Source organism: Pocillopora verrucosa, chromosome 6 (assembly GCF_036669915.1).
Source record: "Pocillopora verrucosa isolate sample1 chromosome 6, ASM3666991v2, whole genome shotgun sequence".
NCBI classification, from domain to species: Eukaryota; Metazoa; Cnidaria; class Anthozoa; order Scleractinia; family Pocilloporidae; genus Pocillopora; species Pocillopora verrucosa.
The window spans coordinates 6,109,662-6,131,169 of NC_089317.1; the positions used below are offsets into that span (position 1 = coordinate 6,109,662).

The 21,508-nt window shown below is 35.2% G+C and overlaps 1 protein-coding gene across 2 annotated transcripts; it reads left to right on the plus strand.

Annotated features, from left to right (window-relative positions):
• Positions 1-3,706: 3,706 nt before the first annotated feature.
• LOC131780405 (muscle, skeletal receptor tyrosine-protein kinase) lies at positions 3,707-11,368 on the plus strand. Of its 2 annotated transcripts, none has more exons than XM_066168171.1 (5): positions 3,707-3,825; positions 8,935-9,294; positions 9,490-9,753; positions 10,632-10,664; positions 11,045-11,368. In XM_066168171.1, exons 1-5 carry the CDS (start codon positions 3,777-3,779, stop codon positions 11,188-11,190), a joined length of 852 nt encoding a protein of 283 aa, XP_066024268.1. In that variant the 5' UTR covers positions 3,707-3,776; the 3' UTR covers positions 11,191-11,368. The 2 variants fall into 2 exon arrangements, with proteins under 2 accessions (XP_066024268.1, XP_058952998.2); XM_059097015.2 differs by lacking the exon at positions 3,707-3,825 and adding an exon at positions 7,205-7,321.
• Positions 11,369-21,508: the final 10,140 nt, after the last annotated feature.

The following is a 21,508-nucleotide window of genomic DNA, read 5'->3' on the forward strand; positions in this document are numbered from 1 at the left end:
TGCGAGGATCTTCTAATTTCATCTTTCCACCGCAGTGCAAATATGTGAATTTTCATATATCTTAAATCTTCAACAGCTCTAAAGTTTACTTGTTGTTCTTCTCTGTCTGTCGGCTATCAACAAAATTGTTTTATACTTCGGAAAGTGTATAACTGTTTGTGGACCAGAGTTCCAACGCACCTCTGTAATCGCATATAGTTACTTCTGTCTCTTGTACAAATGTTTCTCCTTTGTAGGACGCACTCTACTTTGTTGTCACCACTGCTTTAAGTTTAGTGGAAACGACTGACTGAGGAATCGAGATGGCGGTGTTGGAACATGTTGCTGAACGCTTGCTACGGTCAAGCTTTGTAGATTTAGGTACTGGTATACTGGGATCATTTATGTATCTCTCATACTTCCTAATGTGGTATCCTTCTTTTATAAATATGAGGGTAAAAGACGATTTGTAGTCGCATTCAAAACTGTGATTGGCTTGTGTTATTTCTCACCTTTGCCATGAACCCAACTCAAGCGAGTTTCGAGTCTTTGTTTCCTCGACAAATTTCGGCCACAAATCGTGCATTTGTAATACGATCGATTCTTGTCGATTATTTCTTCATAGAGTGAGCTCACATCATTATTTATATCACCAAGGTATCCATCGTCTAGAAGCAGAAAACTGGTCGGAGAAGTCAGAATAAAGTTGTGCGCTTCTCCAAACACTGCAGTCGCCAAGCCAGCGGATTCACTTTGCTAGCCAATGACAAGTCCTAAAAGATCCACGTGATCATGCCCGTGATCGGAAACAAAGAAGACTCCATTTGGTGCTCATCTTTGAATGTACTTTTCATCGGTTGATCGCTTTTCTCAACTGTTTTGCTTAATATAACATTTCTAAAGATAGCTTTTATTGTGGTTCAATGGGAAAACGAGAATAGCGTGAGTGTTGTAAAAGAACAGAAAGTCGATGGCGCCGTGGAGTTAAAAGAAGGGACAACAGTTGACATATTGACTGGTACAAACAAGGGTCTAGTGGCCATCTGTAAAGCTACGATTTTGAAAGTTTGTGGTGAGTAAACATTGCGATATTCGTTACGTGATCAAAATCTTATAAAAGAATAGTTGTAACGGGTTGAATTAAGCTTACATAACGCTCGGCGCAACTGAAACTACAATGATTTTGGGAATCGAATCGGTTACTTGCATGCCGCAGTTTCTTAAGCTTATGCTTTACAAGGAAATAAATCTATCAGTAAGGTTTCAAGATTCCTTTAGTCACGTATGGGAACATTCAAGATTCATAATAGGAACTGTTATTAAACAAAACTTATTACATAAAGAAGCCCTCCTTGGTAAAAACAAAATAATGTATTCAGCCCTTTTTTGAGTAAAATCTACGGGAGAGATGTACTAACTCCAATATAAAAGTCACTCAGTGTAACAGAGATTTCTTAATTTGAGAATACAATACAGGCCTGGTCTGAGCTTTAAATATATATATTTATATATATAAATATTATGAGAGGAAAAAAGGACGTAACTACATTTCCCGACAAGCCTGTTTCGTGAATCGCTTCACTCTTCAGGGGTTTAAACCCCTGAAGAGTGAAGCGATTCACGAAACAGGCTTGTCGGGAAATGTAGTTACGTCCTTTTTTCCTCTCATAATATTTATTCTGCTCTGCTTCAACGTATTGAGCACTGTTCCACGCGAAAATCGACCTGCAGACTTCCTATTTATATATATTTATATATATATATATATATTTCAAATTCAGATGTCATGGAATCCAGATACAAAATGGTCAAGCTTCTTGTAGTGCATTGTAAACTGAGCAATACTCGCAGTCAACTGAACATTTGAATAAGATGCCACAGTGAAGAAAGATATCGAACGTTTGACAACAAGATGGTGTTCGACAGGGTTGGTGGTTTCATCGGACATTATCATTTATACAGACCTAAATACGACGAACGACAAGAGAATCACACTAAAATTGTCTCTGGATCGGTCTTCTGCAGCAAATGAGGTCAGAGCATTTGGAAACATGTTTCTACGTACATTTGTCGGCCTCATATGGCTAAAACATATTAAAATATGTGTGACGCGCGACTGGAATGTTGAACGCAAAAGGTCAAATAACTTCATTTTAACGGACTTTGAAAATTTTTTGTATCGTTCTCAATCATTTGCCCAAACAAATTTTTATTGTTATATTGAGAAAATCTTTTCGAAATTCAACCACCAAAAGCTTAATTCATTTGAAGGTTTAGCACATAGTGAAAATTAATTTTATTCACGAAGTATTTTTACTGAAGAGAAATGCATGCTTTCGAAATTAAATTATTTTAAACGCAAAGAAGAGACGAGATAGTGATTCGTTTTTGCATGCGAAGCCCTCAAACTCGTGCAATAATTTGCTGCTAAAAAAGACGATTTTAACGAAATTTTGTTATTTGTATTTTTCTCTTAAATAAAAAGATATTTTGCCAAAAAAAGTATCCAGTGATTTAAGTTATAGCCTAGCCTATCTAACATTAAAATTAGAAAGAAATCGAATTTTCCACCCTTGCCGCGATATGTCAAATTTTTACAGACAAGCATTCTTAATAAGCTCTTCCTTAAGCTGACTGTCTCTCCAGTATTGAAATATGAAACTGTCTACACGGGAATGACGTTATATTTGATAAGAAATTTTCCAGTTAAGTGAAGTTAACGTTAACAAAGTAAATCTGTTGTTAACATGCACGCTGAAGCTTTTATGGTTTGTTTAAGAAAAAACTAATAATGTCGATCAACAAGTAGCGTAAAATAAGAGCGACCCTCAATAAATGAAACAAAAAAAATTTTTGCAGATCGTTAAAGGACCCGATGAGAATAATTTTTCTCGTTTCTTTCCTTTTTTTTTTTTTTTTTTTCATTTTTACAAAATGTCAGGACGAAACGATGGGGACCTTCCCTACTTTGCGAAGCAGTTACAACTTAGCTTACTGTGCACATTCCGCGCGAGTATGATTTTCCAACAGATGTTTGCTTTCAAAAACAACAATTTTGAGGCTAATAAAAGGCGGACTTTAATCTGTTTTAATTCAGAGATTTCTAAAAGTATAGTAATTTCATTTGACGGTTAAAATCTTTCAAATCAGCGCTCGATTAAGCGCAATTTTTATTTGAAAACGGCTAATTTCACGCCTCTTTTTTTTTTTTTTTTTTTCACTACTTTGATCAAAGTCTGTCACAAAATTCTTCCTCGCATGCTATCAATTATGTACACGACAAGAACAAATTTTGTAATTCTTTAAATCGATTTCGTAAGCATTATAGATTATTAAACTACTTTGTCTTTTGAAGTAATTACCCCCTCGGCTGATTCCACCGAATAACAGCAAGAAAAAAAATTCCTAAATAGACAGAAAGTAAAAAGATAAAATTGAGGACAAGATTTTCTTTTCTTTTACTTTCCACGCTTGTGCTGTGACGAAAGAAAAGCAGTATTTCGTCCAAAAATCATCCAATTGTCTACAGGTGGCTGGGTTTTAAAAAAGTAATTTTTTCTTTTTTTTTTAACACACGCCGTGCTCACACGTCGAGCGACCAGTTAATTTCCCATTTGCCACCGTGTGGGCGTACAAATGATCTTTTTGTGACTATTGGTCAAGAGAGCAAGCATGTAATTATATCATCACATGGCTATAAAAGCCGCACTTTCATGAGCCTGTGCAATCGGTCTCACACCAGTAGCGCTTTAGTTCTACAGTTAAAGAAAATTGGTTTAACTCTCGACTGCACGACTATGTTGTTTCTCCTAGTGATTTTCTGTAAGCTGGTGGTTTTAACCTCAGGTAAGCGATAGTACATTAGCACAATTCTCTCTTGGTAATTCATGGAGTTAAATGGTTAACTGATAATTTTTAAAGAACCAGATTACCTCGATTTGTTTGAGTGTTTCTTTCGTATTACAAATGAATTCACAACGAACGTTCGTTTACAAAAGGGTGCGAGTTATAATTCTGCTTTGGAACTTGCCGTTGAGACCGGCAATTCTTGAAACATGAACTCTCAGCTCGACAAGTCTGTATCTTGATCTCAACTGAGAAAAAGCGAAAATGTAATTTACAACTAATGTTGGCGTAATATAACCTACTCGTTTCGAAATATCAAACTTTACAACCTAATACTGGCCGAGCTCACTTTAGAGTCTCTGTGATTGAGCTTTGCAATGCGTAATCCGAAGGTCTGAGATTCGATGAGGTCTGAGATCTTATTCGTAGATAATTCGCTTGCCTATTCAGTTCGAACAATCTTATGTTTTTCATTGTCAATAACCATCTATGAAAACATCCAGTGATATAGCGATGAAATATTGAAGGCGCTTTACGAGTCTGTAAATTTTCCATTTTATAAATGGTTTGTAAATTACGATGTTTATTTTGATAACATTGACAGTACTTAACACTTCAACACCACTAAGACTCTATTTGTTTCCTTTGGATGGGCGGTTTATGTTATAAACCACAAAAGCAATACAGAGATTTGAATTTCACGCCTCTTATCCGAAATGTCTGAATTCATTTATCGAAACGAGCATATCTGAATGGTTAAACTAAACGCAAATTAATAAACTTGAATGTCATCTTCAAAACGAGAAAAGATTTCTTTTTATCTATCCTTTCGATGCGACAAAGCAGATTTCATTTAACGACGTGTACCTGTTCTTCATATCAATTAATTCAATGATGTAATTTCCTTTGTCTAAGCGATCATTTATTACGAGCATTTCTAGAATATTGGCATTCTTTTGTGTTTTCTAAAAATATCTTTCCCCTCGACTTCGCCATTAATTTTGTTCCAGCCAGCAGCTAATTTAATTTTTTCTGTATCAAGAAGACACTTGGAAGGGTCAACTTTAAAACCTTAACCTCTTTGATGAGGAATCTCACAAACCTTAACAGATGTGAAAATAAATGGCCTTCTGATATCATTTCAGCCTGATAGGAAATTTGGTTGGTAATCGTAAAGGTGCTTGACCTATGACAAAAGATAGAATACAAGGCATAAAATAAACTTTGTTTTCGACAATCTGTTAGCTTTGGTGGCGAAGTTACAATGAAACTAGTTAAGGAAGCTAAGTAATTTTTAGAGAACCGGATTATTTCGATTTGTTTGAGTGTTTCTTTTGTATTACAAATGACTTTCACAACTAAAGTTCGCCTACAAAGATGTGCGAGGTTTAAGGTCTAATAAGTGACACGTGGCTGTTTGACTGCTCATAAATAGCGCGATAAATTTAGAAATGATATCGAGTTCGTCAGCTGACATATCAAAATGCTGTCAAAGTATGAAAGCGGGTCGGCTGGAGAAAACGTTAAAGTAAACCTCAGCTTGCGACAGTAGGTCATAATAATAATTGAAGATATGAGTCTGCGATTGACCTTGTTTTGCCTCTCGCTGTTGCGACTTGCAATTGCTCAAAGACCTGAAACAAGAAATCCCACATGGACAGGTCTGTATATTAATCTCTGTTTCGTGTTTGATTGTTTTAGTGAAAATAGAGATTCACTTTCAAAGGAAGAAAGAAGAAAGCACTTCAACAAAGCAGTTTTATTTTCAGCTTGAGTAAGCGGATTAACGTGAACAAAACAAAACCGTAAGGATTTGTTTGATCGCTATTAAACATTTGAATATCTAAGCTTTAGGAATCAAACAAAATTAATATTCCTTACGAGTTTTAGGAAGTCAACTCTTTTTATTATCCCACTTCATAATGGCGTATTTCCGCCAAACTGACTATGAAATAAGCGCCGGAATGAAGAAAGCACATTTATGTCAATAGCTGCCAAAAATACAACGCTATCCTCTGCTTTGAAAGGAATATTTAAAAAACAAAAACATTCGCAGTTATGAAAATAAATGCCGCCTTGTCTGTTCTTGGGCTTCTTCCTTTTACGAGAAAAGAAAAAAACTGTAAATTTTGGCTGACGTACCCTCAGTGGGAAATGAAACCACTAAAAAGAACGGATGTGTCATGAAAGATTAATGAGAAAAGATAAAACTTGTGTTGTGCTGTTTAAATCACCCGTTTTTTATGCATATCATCAGATCAAAGTATTCCGCTTGGCAAAAATAAACTCTTCAGTAAAAGCCTTTGTTTATGGGGTCATGTTGTGAGTCACACATAACTTGTTTTCGTAGTTAAATGAACCCACCCAAACAGATACCATTAAATAAAAGTGTCTTGAGTGAGCGACGCAACGCTCCTATACTTTTATCTTAGGCAATTACCCGCTTGGCTGACTCCACCGAATAACGGCAAGAAAGAAAGAAGGCAAATAGCCAGAAAGAAAAATACTAAAATGCAATTGTGAAGGACGGACAAGATTTTCTTTCCTTTCCTTTCCACACACGTGCTCTGACGAAAATAGCAGAATTTGGCGATCAAATCAAAATATCAACAAATCATGTCATTTCACCTGTTTCCATGTGGCCGGCTTTTAAAAAATAATTAATGTTTTGACAAAAGGCACACTTGCAAAGCAAGCGACAAATATCCAATTCATCACATTAGACACTGTGGTCGTGCAAATGATCTTACTGTCAATTCGCTTAAATATTTATTATGAATTCGACACTAATCACATGTTATGTTGCAACCGCTTAAATCTATTCTTTCAAATTTCCCACAACTCTAAAATTTCAAAGAAAAGCTTGCATGACTATGTTTACAAAATTCAACCTTCAGATAACACGTTTGGCTAATTAGAGATGGTACAGAGCCCAGTTTAATCTACAATTTTACCTACCTGTGACATAAGGAAGAATCAAAAGTGAAAAGGCATTTTTTGTTTTCCTAAATAAGTTGGTTTTAGTGGCGAAGTAATTTTCATACAAAGAATCTGGGCCCAATTTGAGCCCTCATATATTTATTCGATCTATTAAGGGCACTCATATACATTTTTGTTTCATTTTCCTTACGCTCGTCAAAAGAAATAAAAGAAAACATATTTATTCTAAATCTTTGTTATTCGTATACTAAGTTTCGACTCATTTCGATAATTTTCTTTGTTTTTCATTGCCATCGATTGCCATTAAGCCTCGAGCAGGGTGATGACTTGTATTTGCATTTTGACAATCATGTGATAACGTAGTAGACTCATGCTGAGCTGTCATATTATCACATGACTGTGAACACTCGAGTCTGTTGCATTCGTTCATTTACGACAAACACGCATAGAGCTCTTTACAAGGGAAATTTGAAATATCAACAGTGCAGTATGGGAATGGGACATAATGTTTTATATCTATCCGGGATTTTCATCACTTTGGTAGTTTTCAGCTCAGGTCAGTAAGTCGTAATACATTAGTAATGATTTCATTGCATTGAATATGTACACTGGTACGGTCGCTGGCGAAACAGATACCGCGCGCTTACATTTTGAATAGGTCGCTGAGGATTAACAAAAACTTGTAGTAAATCGATATAAGATTTTCTCTCGATCTTTAAAGTCATATTTTCGTACCTTGAAAATGTATTTACGGCTGTCATCTTCAGCACTTTATTGGTGAACAATTGTAGGGGGCTCGAATTAATGGCTCTGTGTTTTGACATTGTTCACATGCCTGGTCCACATGAGAGCAATCCATATTGGAGACGTTTGGCGAATATAGCGGCGGTGTAAGAATTAACATCACCCGCGGGTCGAATGAAGTTTTGGTACGTACACATAAAATAACAAAATCGTCTCGAAATCTCCAAATTTATAACCTAGTACTGGTCTTGCTCACTGTAGAGGGCGATGAGTTGTATTTGCATTCTGACAGCCATGTGATGACGTAGTAGACTCTAGCTGAGCGAAATTTCACGACAGGTTATCGAACACGTTTTGATGTTCTAACAATAGCAGAAAACCACAAATTTCTAAGACTCTATTGTTTCCTGACGTTGACAAGAAAGTTTTGGCTACAATGAAGTTTCCTTTTACTTCTCCGCTGTACCGTTAGGTTTAAACATACGACGTCTTCTTATTGAGATAGAAAGACCGGGTTGCCTCTTCGAGACAAAAGTTGGACAAAAATGTAGTTAACCCTGACTCATTTTTACCGATATTGGGCAGGTAATGTAATCTTAAGGAGAATTGAGACATTAAGCACGCGTTTCCAGATGGCCGGTTCTCAACAGACGCTTTTAATTGAAATTTGTCGCGACTTCGAAAACAATGTGCTTAAACTTGTTGACTACGCACGATGATTTGAGGCTACAATTATCTTCCGTCGCTTAGTTAATTTTTTAGAGGGACCACTTTTAGTTCAGTTGAGCTTGTATTCTTCCGTATTACAAATGCGTTTCCCAACAAATATTTACCAACAAAGACATTTCAATTGAACAATTCTGACTGCGGATGGCGTGATAAATTTAGACTTGACGTGAGACTATCATGAATTCAGCGATGTATACACGGCCGGTTATTTACGCGAGGTCTAACCCAAACTGCGGTTTTATGCAATCAGAATGCAAAGACTCAAAATAAAAGACTCCTAGTACTCTCAAATTATACTCGAACAAAGCCAAAGAGTGTATAACTATTGTCTGCAAAACCTACTGAGAGCAATTCAAGAGTAAAACTATTTGTAGAAGATAAATACGATTGCGACGAACTGATTTCATAAAAGGAGTCTCCGTCATTACCATTTAAAGCAACATTTGCTGGCTAATCAAATAACACAAATTCCACAAGCGATTCGCGATGGGATGGGGAGGGGGGGGGAGGATCAGAGGATGTTTTGGGGGTAATAACATGGCTTTCAGGGGTGTTGTGACATAACCAAATTTCTCCCCCCCCCCATCCAACCCCCAACCCCGTCTCCTGCGTTATAAATGACCACTCCCATAGGAATCACATGAGTGCCCGGTAAAATTGCTAACTTCCTTTTTTATCTCTACACTCCCTCGACAGGATCAGATATCAATAATGCAGAGAACAAGATCGTTGTTGAAAATAATGCAAAGGACGTAGGGATACATTGCGTGATAAACAGAGATGATCTTCCCCAGTCGGACAGCGAGTCAAAGGGTTTATATATGTGTCCCACAATGAGGCAATGCAGGAATGAAAGCCGGGACAGATTCATAATTGCACGGATTGAAAACAACACGATATTGAATTACTACCCGAAGGAATATAAAGTTAGCATGAATGGAACATTGACTGTACGAAAGATGTCATCAAAGTATGACGGAATGGTGGTCTGGTGCATATTAATGGTTCCGTTAATTGGAGCGGGAGAAAACACAACTGTCATTCAAATAGCTAAAGGTACGACTTTGTCTGTCGAAAAACAAAGCATTTATCGTGGAAATTACTTTTCGACTACTACCTCCCTTTCTTCCCCTTCATTCGCTTATGCACGTAGGAGACAGATAAATAGAACGCAGGAAAGGAAAAAAAAACATCACCGTTTTTAATCAATATATAATTAGGCTTACAAAACTTTGTTCTCCTCTTTTTCAGAGAGGCCCAAATTGAATATAAATAGCCCACAACTGTTCGCGGTGGTCCAAGGAATGACTCTACATTTAGACTTCGATGCAACTGGTTATCCTTCTCCCCGGGTAATCTGGTTTCGTGACGAGCAAGTTCTTCAAAACAGATCAATTGAAGAAAGCACAAGTTTGGTGCTAAGAAACGTCACTAAAAACGATGAAGGAAAATACAATTGCACGGCTACAAATCTTCTAGGAAGTGATAGTTATGAGGTGCAAGTAAATGTCATCGGTGAGTTTTAATTCTTTGACCTTGAAATGGCACAAAACTAATTTTTAATACAAGCAAGCGAGTTTCCAACTCTTTGCTTCTTGAACTTACTTCAATTAAATTAACGGTAATCGAAAACCAAACAAACTTCCTCAAGAATTGACCAAAAAAACCAACAACAAAAAATAAATAAATAAATATATATATATATATATATATATATATAACTGCAGTATTACTGTATTATATATATATATATATATATATATATATATATATAGGAAGTCTGCAAGTCGATTTTCGCGTGGAACAGTGCTCAATACGTTGAAGCAGAGCAGAATAAATATTATGAGAGGAAAAAAGGACGCGACTACATTTCCCTGAAATGTAGTCGCGTCCTTTTTTCTTCTCATAATATTTATATATATATATATATATATATATATATATATATATATAGGAAGTCTGCAAGTCGATTTTCGCGTGGAGCAGTGCTCAATACGTTGAAGCAGAGCAGAATAAATATTATGAGAGGAAAAAAGGACGCAACTACATTTCCCGACAAGCCTGTTTCGTGAATCGCTTCACTCTCTCGATTAATATATAACAAATAATAACGTTATATATATATATATATATATATATAACAAATAACATAAACTCAAAACGTAAACGTATATCACGAAAAATTTGTTTCCATTGTTGAAAACATGATGAGTTTTTATCATCTGTACTCATGGTAGAACCGTACTATTCATCTTATGTAGTCAGCCTTAATGAGTCCGCTTCACCGTCGTCCGATTTTGAAACAAATCTAGGATTACAGATCAAATCGCCGCCACTCGGTCCTATGGTCATTTTAATTTGATCTTCTTGTTTTGTGTGCATTTATTTTGCAGAATTTCAAAATTCAACGTTGCCGACACCAATAGGTATTTACTAAATTTAATTTTCGATTTTTTTTTTCATTTGTTTGACATTTTTTTGGTCCTGCGTTTGTCTTCATTGTGAGCGTTTCTGCTTTTCTATATTTTTTTTGTTTTGTTTTTTATTGTGTTTTGTTTTTCCTTTTTCTGTATTTATTCACTTTGTTTTGTTTCTTCTAACTTTAAGTTTTTTGTTTTTTTGCGTTTTTGTTTTGTTTTTTTTGCTTTTTTTGTCTTGTTTAGTTTTGGACCAATTCTAGTCCCTGCATCGTCATTTTTTCGTTACCATGGGGATGACTCATTATTACACTTGATATATTCAATTTTTGATTAATAATTAATTTTCATACTTAATTATAATACTTAATCAATTTTGTGTTTTGCAGATAAACAGGGAGGTCGAGGAAGTGATCCCTACGAAGTGATAACTTACGTGTTTTTATCACTCCTGATCCTTGCAGGGGGGTATATATTTCATTTAAGGAGGCGTGACAGACGCCGGAACCAAGGAAGTGCTACGCTTGAAGTATAAATTTCACGAGCCAAGCGATAATGTAATTTTTGTAAAAAAAAAGTTTAAAGAACCAAAACAAAACCAGGGGTGTCAAAAAAAATGAAAAGTTAAAGAAGAACGCATAGAAAATGTGAAATGTTTTGCAAGTTTTGTCTATTGTGATGGCAGAACTTTTTCATTCGTGATTAACAATAGACAAAGCCAATAATATTAATTAAATGCCTGTAAATATCGCAAAAATTAGAACCAATTTTAACGTTTGTAAAAATTCACTTTGGAGTATAGAAGGAAAGGGTTGATAAATTAAAATCAGGAATTTACACTCTCATTGTAAACAGACAAAGAAACTGGAAAAAGGAATCCAAATCCGCATATTTCTGCGCTCTCATTTCTCAGTGCTCAGGAAGGGGTGGGAGGCAGACTGTTGTTACAGTTTCGCATTCGCATGACAAAAATATAAAGAAACGCTTAGGCCCGGCGCAAAAAAATGACATGAAAATAGTCATTCGAAAAAAACGGCTAATAATAATGTTATGATCCAGTGAAAATTCCTATAATCAGCAGCATTTTCTGACACAACAAACTCCCACCCCTCCCTGCGTACTTGTAGTTCGTCCTCGACCCCTTCCTCAGTAACAACAATCTGCCTCCCACTCCTTCCTGAGTACTGAGTACTGATAGACTCCATCCCATCCCTCCCTAAGTATTAATAGTCTGCCTTTTTAGTCTGCTCTTAAAACCGCAAGATCAGTTGGGGGTCAACGCCACAAGCCTGTTTCTCTAGTTCTCTTATGACAGACAAGATACAAATAAGCGCTCTCTAAAAGCGAAATTTGGTTTCAACTCTCAACCGCACAGCTATGGGTCACTCCAATTTATTTCTCTCTGTGATTTTTATTACTCTAGTGGCGTTCAGCTCAGGTAAGCAGCAATACATTAGTAATGACTGGATGTTATTTTCATAGAGCACTCCTACGGCCGCAAGCGAAACAAATGCCTTACATGCACTTTTCTAATGGGTCACTGAGGACCAACAGAAACTTGCTGTAAATTGATGCCTGTATACGAGAAATCTTAAGGAAAGAGGTGGTGTCCGAAACTCGATGATTCGTTTTTTCGAAGAAAAGAGGAGAATTCATAGCTGGACAAAAGTTATAACTTACGCGTTTCGAGATATCGAGGCCAGTGTTAAAATGTTGAAGTTTTACTTTGGAGAACAAGCGAAAATGTAACTAAAGGAGCTTTACGAGTCCACAAACTTCCTTTCATTGATGAAAAATCGCAAGCGTAGGAAATAAGATGGTAGCAAGATGTTACTTTCAGTTTTGGGGTCATTGCAAGTATTGACCGTAGAAAACGTTCGTGTAGGCGGTTTATGTTATAAACCACCAAAACTATTCAAAGACTTCTATTCCACGCCTCTTATCCGAATTATCTGAATTAATTCATTGAAACGAGCATATCTGAATTGCATAACTTAACGCAGATAATAAACTCGAATGTTGTCTTAATAGTTTGAAAAAAAAAATGTTTTCTGTCCTTTTAATGCGACCAGAAAGCGACGTGGATTACTTGTTCTTCATATCAAACAATTCAAAAACGAAGCATAAGACAGTTAAAGCAATCTCCAAAAAAGCTCTAAGGGATTATAACTCTTGATTGGTCGTAAGTATTCCTACAAGTGATATTTTTTTCCCGCTTTGAATTGCTGCGAGATAAGCGCTGGACTGAATCAAATTGATTTGGCTCGAAGACTATTTTCTTCATGAATTGCCACAAGCTGCAAGATTATGCTTTTAGGGTTAATTGACGCAAGCAAATTCTGCAACCAAAACAACCATATTCGTTCCCACTTCCCGACAGGCTTTGGGAGCCTGGACACGAGGTTATCCTAAACTTCCTCTGATAATTATAAAGTTTTTTTGTCCCTCGAAAAATTAAGATAATGATAGCAAACTATTATTATCAGGATTTATTATGCTTTGGCTATTCTTTGGACCAACATTTTTAATATATGACATTGTTTCACGCAACCGTGGACTTACCCTCCCCATGCCCTCCTCACTCCTGGCAAAAAAGACTCTTCCCCGTGACATGTAACGTAATCTCTCTTATGTAGATTACATGTAGATTACGTGCTTATTGTAAGAGCTCGAGTACCTTTCTTTTTTTATTTAATTATTCCTCAGAGTTTTTCTGGACTATTTTGAAACAAGTTGGCTTCTTTGAACGTCCAGATGAGTACAAGTTTTCTCCTCGCCCTCTTCTTCGCAGGTTACGCAGCCAGGTGTTTCAATTTCATCGACGCGTCACGGCAAGGTAAAGTTGTTCAAATAGCTTTTTCACATCTCATATCAGGTAATCATAAACACAAGGCAAACGTAAAAGAATCTTTTCAACTTCTTAATGAAATTATTCAGGATTTAAGCTTACTGATAACAACGCAACCCATCTATCAACAAGATAACACAATAGAATTTGGTAATATATTCTAAGCGTGTTTGCACATAACTCTCATTTTGAGCTCATTCATGCAATTCCTTGAACGTAAGTAGTCTTTGAATCAGTAGATTAATTATAATAAATTCATATAATATATAGATTTATCCAAGCCTTTAAGCTGAGCTCTTCCAAGTTTATTTTCTAGCTCCTCATTATAATAAAAACTGTAATAAAACTCTTCAGCACTGGCTGTGGAAGAGTTTCTTCAAGGGGATTAAGAGACCAGTCCGGGAGGTGTGAGGGAGGGAAGACTTGGCGAGGTCTAGAACCTGGGGACGACGTTCTCACAATTTTCGATAAAACGCGTGGTAGTCAGCGGTATCTTCAAACAGCTGAGGACCTTCGTTGTTGTTCCTGATATTTTGAGCAAATTTTCGAAGATAGAGAATCTTTTCCTCCTCGGAGGAAGTGTGCGATGTCAGCATCAGTTGAAAATATATTCTTTGACCGTGACAGATAATTTTGGTTTGGGAAAATGAGCCAAAATTTAAACAAACGACGGTAAACTACTCTGAGTTTAGAGATCAGCAGTCGATTGAAGAGTATACACGTGATAACAGTGAATTAGTAAATCAAGACGCCAAAATCGTATGGGCTTCTCTCATATCTTCTCTTGATGTTGCCAGGTATGACTGTTTGCCCCACCATTTTTCCCCTAGCGTTTTAGCCTCCTCTGTTTCGCGTAAAAATCAAAAAGAAAACTCATTTTCAACTCGTGTTTAAACCTGTAATTTCTTAAAACTTTTCCTCTTTTGGCTATTATTCTTTCATGATTGTCCTCCGGCTGGAAATACACGGCGTCTTTTTGAGATTCTTTCTGTTATTTGACTCGGTAACCTCTGCTTTAACCACTTATAGTGTAGGTTTCTTTAAGCCAACTTCCAATGATCTTAGCAACTCTAGCTAATGAAGTACGAAATTTGTCCAACATGCATCTTGCGCAGCAAAAGTTTGCTTTAAAAGAAGACAAGCTAAAGCTAAAATTTCATGATTAAAACTTGATGACGAAGAGAGACTTAGGATTCGACCATGAAGACATTTGTGGAAAACTTGAGATAATATCTGGATTTCATTTTTACATCACATCAATCAAATTTTCTCTTCAGTTTTAAAGTTGAGTTAATGTTGTTACTGGCTATATTAGATGGGTTGAAAAGTTTTTGATAGTATTTTCTCATGTCTGCAAAGCGTTGAATGAACTGAAAGGTAGAGTTATTGCAACATGTGAACATGAAGCACAACAATAAATTTTATTGGTATGTAAAAAGTTTTCATTTGACTATTCACTGGCAAGTCGCTGTATTATATTTCAACTCAGCCATTTTCCACAATTTGTAAACACCATTACAAAATATTTAGTCAGGAAAAACACACCATGTTTTAAATGTCATGTCCATAGTTAGTGGACAGGATTGAGGAGGGTGTATGTGGGAATTGGCTATCTTGTCTGTATTGTTAATTTGCTAATCGCTCCTGTTGCCAATGTTTTGATGTTAAGGTAAAGGAACTGAGGATTTTAGTAGGCAGTGACTTTCTTCAAACCGGGAAACTATCATCGTGAAAGCCATACTTGTGTCTGGTAACTCATTCTTATTCTGATAAACTAGTTTTAAGAAGGATACGATATTTTATTACAAATAGTTAAAGCATAGGCTATGCACAAATATTTAAATTAACTATACTTTTCTAGCCAATACCAATCCCTAGGCATGATGAGATGTCAGAAGGATCAGTGGAAAATGTAAGAATATTCTTAAAGAAATCTAAGAATATTCATAAGAATGAAAAATTTGTTTAAAAATTAGAATTCAGCATAGGCCAAATAAACATGATTCTTATAAAAAGAGATGTGTACTAATGAAAAAAGCTCAGCAACCTTTTTGACCGGTTTTATATGTTTAAAACACACACACACACACACAAGCAGATTTCTTATAAACCTGTAGTTCAAGCCTGTCATGACTTAAAAATTTTGATGCACACCTCAAAAGGAGAAGAAATAAATTTCAAGTTTCTATTTATTCAGTTTAGGTTTTTCAGGTAAAATTGAGTAAAATAAAGAAATGTGACAACTAATTTATTAGGTTAGCCTACATAGAACAATCAACTTCGTGTACAAATAAGACTAAACATGTACTGATGATGGACAAAAGAACTATCTGTGGTAAGAGGACAGGCTTTCCTCTCTTCATTTAAAAAAATACTGAGGTTATCATCTTTCCACAAGCTCAGTGGAAAGTGAGAGCGAGAGAGACTGATAGCGACTATGGTATTTGAGTAAATATCCGGAAAAGGATAAAAGTTAAGATATGGTCTGCACAACTCTCTTATTTTAATTTTATAACCTATTAAGCTAATTCATTTATATTCTTTATTTATGCATTATGCAGATACCAATTGATTTAAGTTTCATGCAGGTCAAAGTAAAAATATGAATTAAAATAGCACAGCCCACTTTAATTTCTGTCCTAATTAAAGGGGGATCTTTGTTATTCCAGTTTCCCACCCTTTAAAACTCGCATATCTTGTGACTAATTCCTTACATCAATGTTTAGTTTAGGTGTGAGTACTGGTAAGAAACACCATGCATTAATGAATGAGCAAGAGTATTTAATGCAATTCAAATAATAATATTACATGTTACAATTTGGCAACTTACACAGAAAAATTATGTAATCACAAAATTCCAAACAAAGAAAGTCAGGTAATTGACTAACCTGCTTCAACTTTTGAGGGCTTGAAGTAGAAAGAAATAAATATGGTAAACAGTTACAATTAATATAAAGTTGAAAGTTTAAAAGCTAAGAGATATACATTACAATCATTAAATCCTAAGCATGTCAGCAAAAAAGGATCAGTTACCACTATAACTTCTCCCAAACATTAATACTTAAAGGAAATCATTAGTTTTTGTCAATAGGTGGTACTGTACTTACAATAGTTCCACTGACACAAATGCATTTTTCAAAAGTTATCTCATAGCTTATGACTGTACAGGTCATGTGGATGGTTCCTGGTTGGGGACTGACATTTCAATTACCTCAGCAAACTGTAATCATCATAATTGCAAGCCAAGGTGTATTTACCAAGTGCTCAAGTTTCAAAAGTAGTTACCAAACTGTTACAGTCGAGTTCACTCCTTTTTGAGGCCATCTTCAGCTTGATCATCCTGTTGCATGTGAAAACATCAAATGTTACTCACATAAAGGGCCCATTTTATATCTATTTTTTAAACTATTTTTCCCTATTTTTTTATATTTTTCCCTTTTTTTCCAGACTATTTTGAAGTAATTTTGTAACTATTCTAAACCTATTATTTTGAAAAAAAATAGTAAAACAATAGTCTGGTTGGCAAGTCATAACAACTGTAGATAAAGCTTTAAAATAGCTTTAAATTAGAGAAAATGTGTATGCGATTTGATGATAAAATAGGATTAAAATAGCATTAATGAAACATTACTTATAAAAGAAAATATTCATAAAGCAGGGATAAAATAGAGAACATTACACAAAAATAGGAAAAAATAGAATATGAATACATTTAAAATAGGTTTAAAACATACATAAAATAGGAATAAAGGAGGAAAAAATAGGAATCAAATACCACTAAAATAGGTCTTAGAGACATAAAATAGACATAAAACAGGGATAATATAGGAAAACAAGTTGAAAAAAATAGGATATAAATACACTTAAAATAGGTTTAAAATAGAGTCTCAGGTATATGCAATTCCTGGGAAAAAATGTAATTCCTAGGAATAAGAGGCGAGAATTTTCATGGTAAATTCGAAATAAAAATTCCTAGGAATTCCCAACTGTAATAACACTGGTTCTAAAAACCTTGAAATTCCCAGAAATTCCTAGTTAATAGCCAACAGGACTTTGAATTCCTAGAAGGCTGTAAATCTAAAAAACTTACCAGAGATTCCTGGGAATTTTCAGGAATTTATAGAAACATTATTGAGGAAACTAACATGAAATAAATACTAAAAATTTATATGTCCTAACTAAAACTTCAAGTATATAAGTATGACGTGTAAAATATTTGTAATTATATATTCACATCAACAAGTAGTAATATTAGGATGGAATTTGATTTCTTTTTCTTTTCTTGAAAACTTCATGGGAATTCTCCTCAATTAAAATCTTGTTGTAACTGTATCATTCAATTAGAATGAAGTTATCCTAAACTGCAGACTTAGCTGGTGTTTGTCTTTTTTTCCTGGACTTGCAGCTTTCTTTGTCCTTGTTTGGCCTTAAATGAGGTTGTTTACAAGAAGCCATTCCAATCTGTATCTGGATTCCATGGCGTAAAATAAATAAATGAGCTCAGACATGGCCTTAGATAGCTATAAGGAAAAGGGCATTCATTGGAATCCTAATTTGAAAAAGTGCACTGGGATTGGGAAATCTCTGTTATGTTGAATAACTTTTATATTGGAGTTAGTACACCTCTTCCATAGATTTTGGTAAAAAAAGGGCTAAATACGTTACTTTTTTTTATTAAGGAGGGCTTCTTTATGTAGTCAGGTTTGGTTAATCACAGTTTGTATTATAAATCTAGAATGTTCCAAAACGTGACTACCCTTGCGAAATGCCTTTGGAATTCCTAGGAAAATCCTAGGAATTCCTAGGAATTTATTCCTAGGAATTCCTAGGAATAAAGGTGTGAATTTTCACGGTAAATTCGGACTGGGAATTCCTAGGAATTCCTAGGAATTCCCAACCATAACAACTCTGGTTCTAAAAACCTAGAAATTCCTAGAAATTCCCAGAAATTCCCAGAAATTCCCAGAAATTCCCAGAAATTCCCAGAAATTCCCAGAAATTCCAAGTTTATAGCCAACAGGACTTGGAATTCCTAGGAATTCCTAGGAATTCCAACTCAGAGAACCAATGACTTTCCCTGAAAAGCTGTAAATCTAAAAAATTCCTAGGAATTTCTGGGAATTTTTGGGAATTTTTAGGAATGTTTAAGAATTACTGGGAATTTTAAGCAAAAATTTGAGGCTAATGATATAAAATAAATACTTTAAACTAAAAAAACCCAGCTAAAATTCAAGTATTCAATGAAATTTATTTAGAAGCTTAATTAAGGCTTACATGTAAAATATTTTTGATTAATTATTAACATCAATGTGTGGTAATATTAGGATGGAATTTGATTTATTTTTCTTTTCTTGAAAACTTCATACGGATTAATCCTCAATTACAGCTATTCATATAAAATAGTTCTAATCAATCATTAAATTTGGTTTGACACAAATTGTGAATAAAATCTGTTGATTCTTTTCCATAAAATACAATATCTTAAGTTATATTTATATAGTTATATTCTTGGGAGTGAAGGGGCTAATTACAGACAAATAAAATTGATTTTTTGATTAAAATCTTGTTGTAACTGTAACAATAAATTAGAATGAAGTTATCCTAAACTGCAAACTTAGCTGCTGTTTGTACTGTTTGTATTTTTTTCCTGGACTCACGATGAGTTGGCCTTGAATGAGGTTGTCAACAAGAACCTTGACCATTTTGTATCTGGATTCCTTGACATCTGAATTTGAAAAAAAAAATATATTAAAATATGTATGTTTAAAGCTCAGACCAGGCTTTTAAGATGGCTATGAGGAAAAGGGCATTCATTGGATTCTCAAATTGAGAAATCTCTGTTATATTGAGTGACTTTTATATTGGGGTTAGTACATCTCTCTCATGGATTTTACTAAAAAAGGGCTGAATACATTATTTTGTTTTTACCAAGGAGGGCTTCTTTATGTACTAAGGTTTGTTATGAATCTTGAATGTTCCCAAACGTGACTGGAGGAATCTTGAAACCTTACTGATAGGTTTATTTCATTGTAAAGCATAAGCTTAAGAAACTGCTGCATGCAAGTGACCGATTCGATTCTCAGAATTATCCTAGTTTCAGTTGCGCCGAGCGTTATGTAAGCTTAATTCAACCCGCTACATCTATTCTTTTATAAGATTTTGATCACAACGAATATCGCAATTTTTACTCACCACAAACTTTCAAAATCGTAGCTTTACAGATGGCCACTCGACCCTTGTTTGTACCGGTCCATATGTCAACTGTTGTCCCTTCTTTTAGCTCCACGGCGCCAACGACTTTCTTCTCTTTTACAACACTCACGCTATTCTCGTTTTCCCATTGAACCACAATAAAAGCTATCTTTAGAAATGTTATATTAAGCAAAACAGTTGAGAAAAGCGATCAACCGATGAAAAGTACATTCAAAGATGAGCGCCAAATGGAGTCTTCTTTGTTTCTGATCACGGGCATGATCACGTGGATCTTTTAGGACTTGTCATTGGCTAGCAAAGTGAATCCGCTGGCTTGCCGATTGCAGTGTTAAGAGAAGCGCCCAACTTTTTTCTGACTTCTCCGACCGGTTCTCTGCTTCTAGAAGATGGACAGCTTGGTGATATAAATAAAGATGTGAGCTCACTCTATGTAGAAATAATCGACAAGAATCGATCGTATTACAAATGCACGATTTGTGGCCGAAAGTTGTCGAGGAAAAAAAGACTCGAAACTCACTTGAGTTGTGTTAATGGCAAAGGTGAGAAATAACACAAGCCAATCACAGTTTTGAATGCGACTACAAATCGTCTTTTACCCTCATATTTATAAAAGAAGGATACCACATTCGGAAGTGTAAGAGATACATAGATGATCCCAGTGTACCAGTACCTAAATCTACAAAGCTTGACCGTAGCAAGCGTTCAGCAACACGTTCCAACACCGCCATCTCGATTCCTCAGTCAGTCGTTTCCACTGAACTTAAAGCAGTATTGACAACAGAGTAGAGTGCGTCTTACAAAGGAGAAACATTTGTACAAGAGACAGGAGTAGCTATATGCGATTACAGAGGTGCGTTGGAGCTCTGGTCCACAAATAGTTATGCGCTGCCCGAAGTATAAAACAATTTTGTTGATAGCTGACAGACAGAGAAGAACAACAAGTAAACTTAAGAGCTGTTATTATTGAAGTGTGAATAGCACTTTTCATTTTTATATAAAGAAGGACTTGTAATTTGCACCAAAAATAAAAAGATGTAATATTTTTTTGGGAGATCCAGTGATTGGGACATTTAAGAAATTAAGTTATGAAAGGAAACTTGGTTGGTACTTCTCACTACTAACAAGTCTTGTTGACAAATATTTTCAGATCAGAGTTTCAAATAAAGTAAATTGAAGACGTCATATAAAAGGTGTTTTTCCTCAAAGGGTACATTGACTACCTCTGTCTTGTCTGCATGCCAAATGTTTGCAAAGTGTGTGGATGATCCACAAGTATTGGAACTCTTACAAAAATGTTTTGTAAGAATAAAAACAGCAAAACAAATTACAGCAATTAGTCATGAATATAGAGCATAAAACTGAAAAAAAGCAGCAACAACAATCATGAAAAAAGAAAGATTAATTAGGAGTTGAATTTGTTTGTCTAAGGCATGAAATTTCTACTAAAAGTATTGTCAACAAAAGGTCTCTGACAGCGTTTGAGGCAACTGAGCTTGACTGTTCCAAGGTTTTCTAACAAAGGCAACCAGTAATGTAGGTTAGGGAAGTAAGATAACAATGTAATTATTGTTAATTATTGTGGAAGTTGGCAATTTTCATTTAACATAACTGACAGCTGGTTCATGAGAAAATCCATATTAATTTAAAGATTTACTAAAACTTAGTTTGAGTAATAAATTTCATGATCTTTAAGTTATAAACATGTACATGTATGTATATCTCTTGGTAAGTTTTGTATAGCATACCTTTTATTTAGCCAAAGTTTTAAGCCTCTGAAATTACTCTTTTTCTT

What these genes read in the sequence shown, in the direction of transcription:
- LOC131780405 (XM_059097015.2), top strand. Translation starts at nt 7,255, where the DNA reads ATGGGAATGGGACATAATGTTTTATATCTATCCGGGATTTTCATCACT. An exon ending in GGTGCAAGTAAATGTCATCG is followed by an intron (nt 9,754 to 10,631) that starts GTGAGTTTTAAT and finishes TTTATTTTGCAG; the next exon opens with AATTTCAAAATTCAACGTTG. An exon ending in AACGTTGCCGACACCAATAG is followed by an intron (nt 10,665 to 11,044) that starts GTATTTACTAAA and finishes TGTGTTTTGCAG; the next exon opens with ATAAACAGGGAGGTCGAGGA.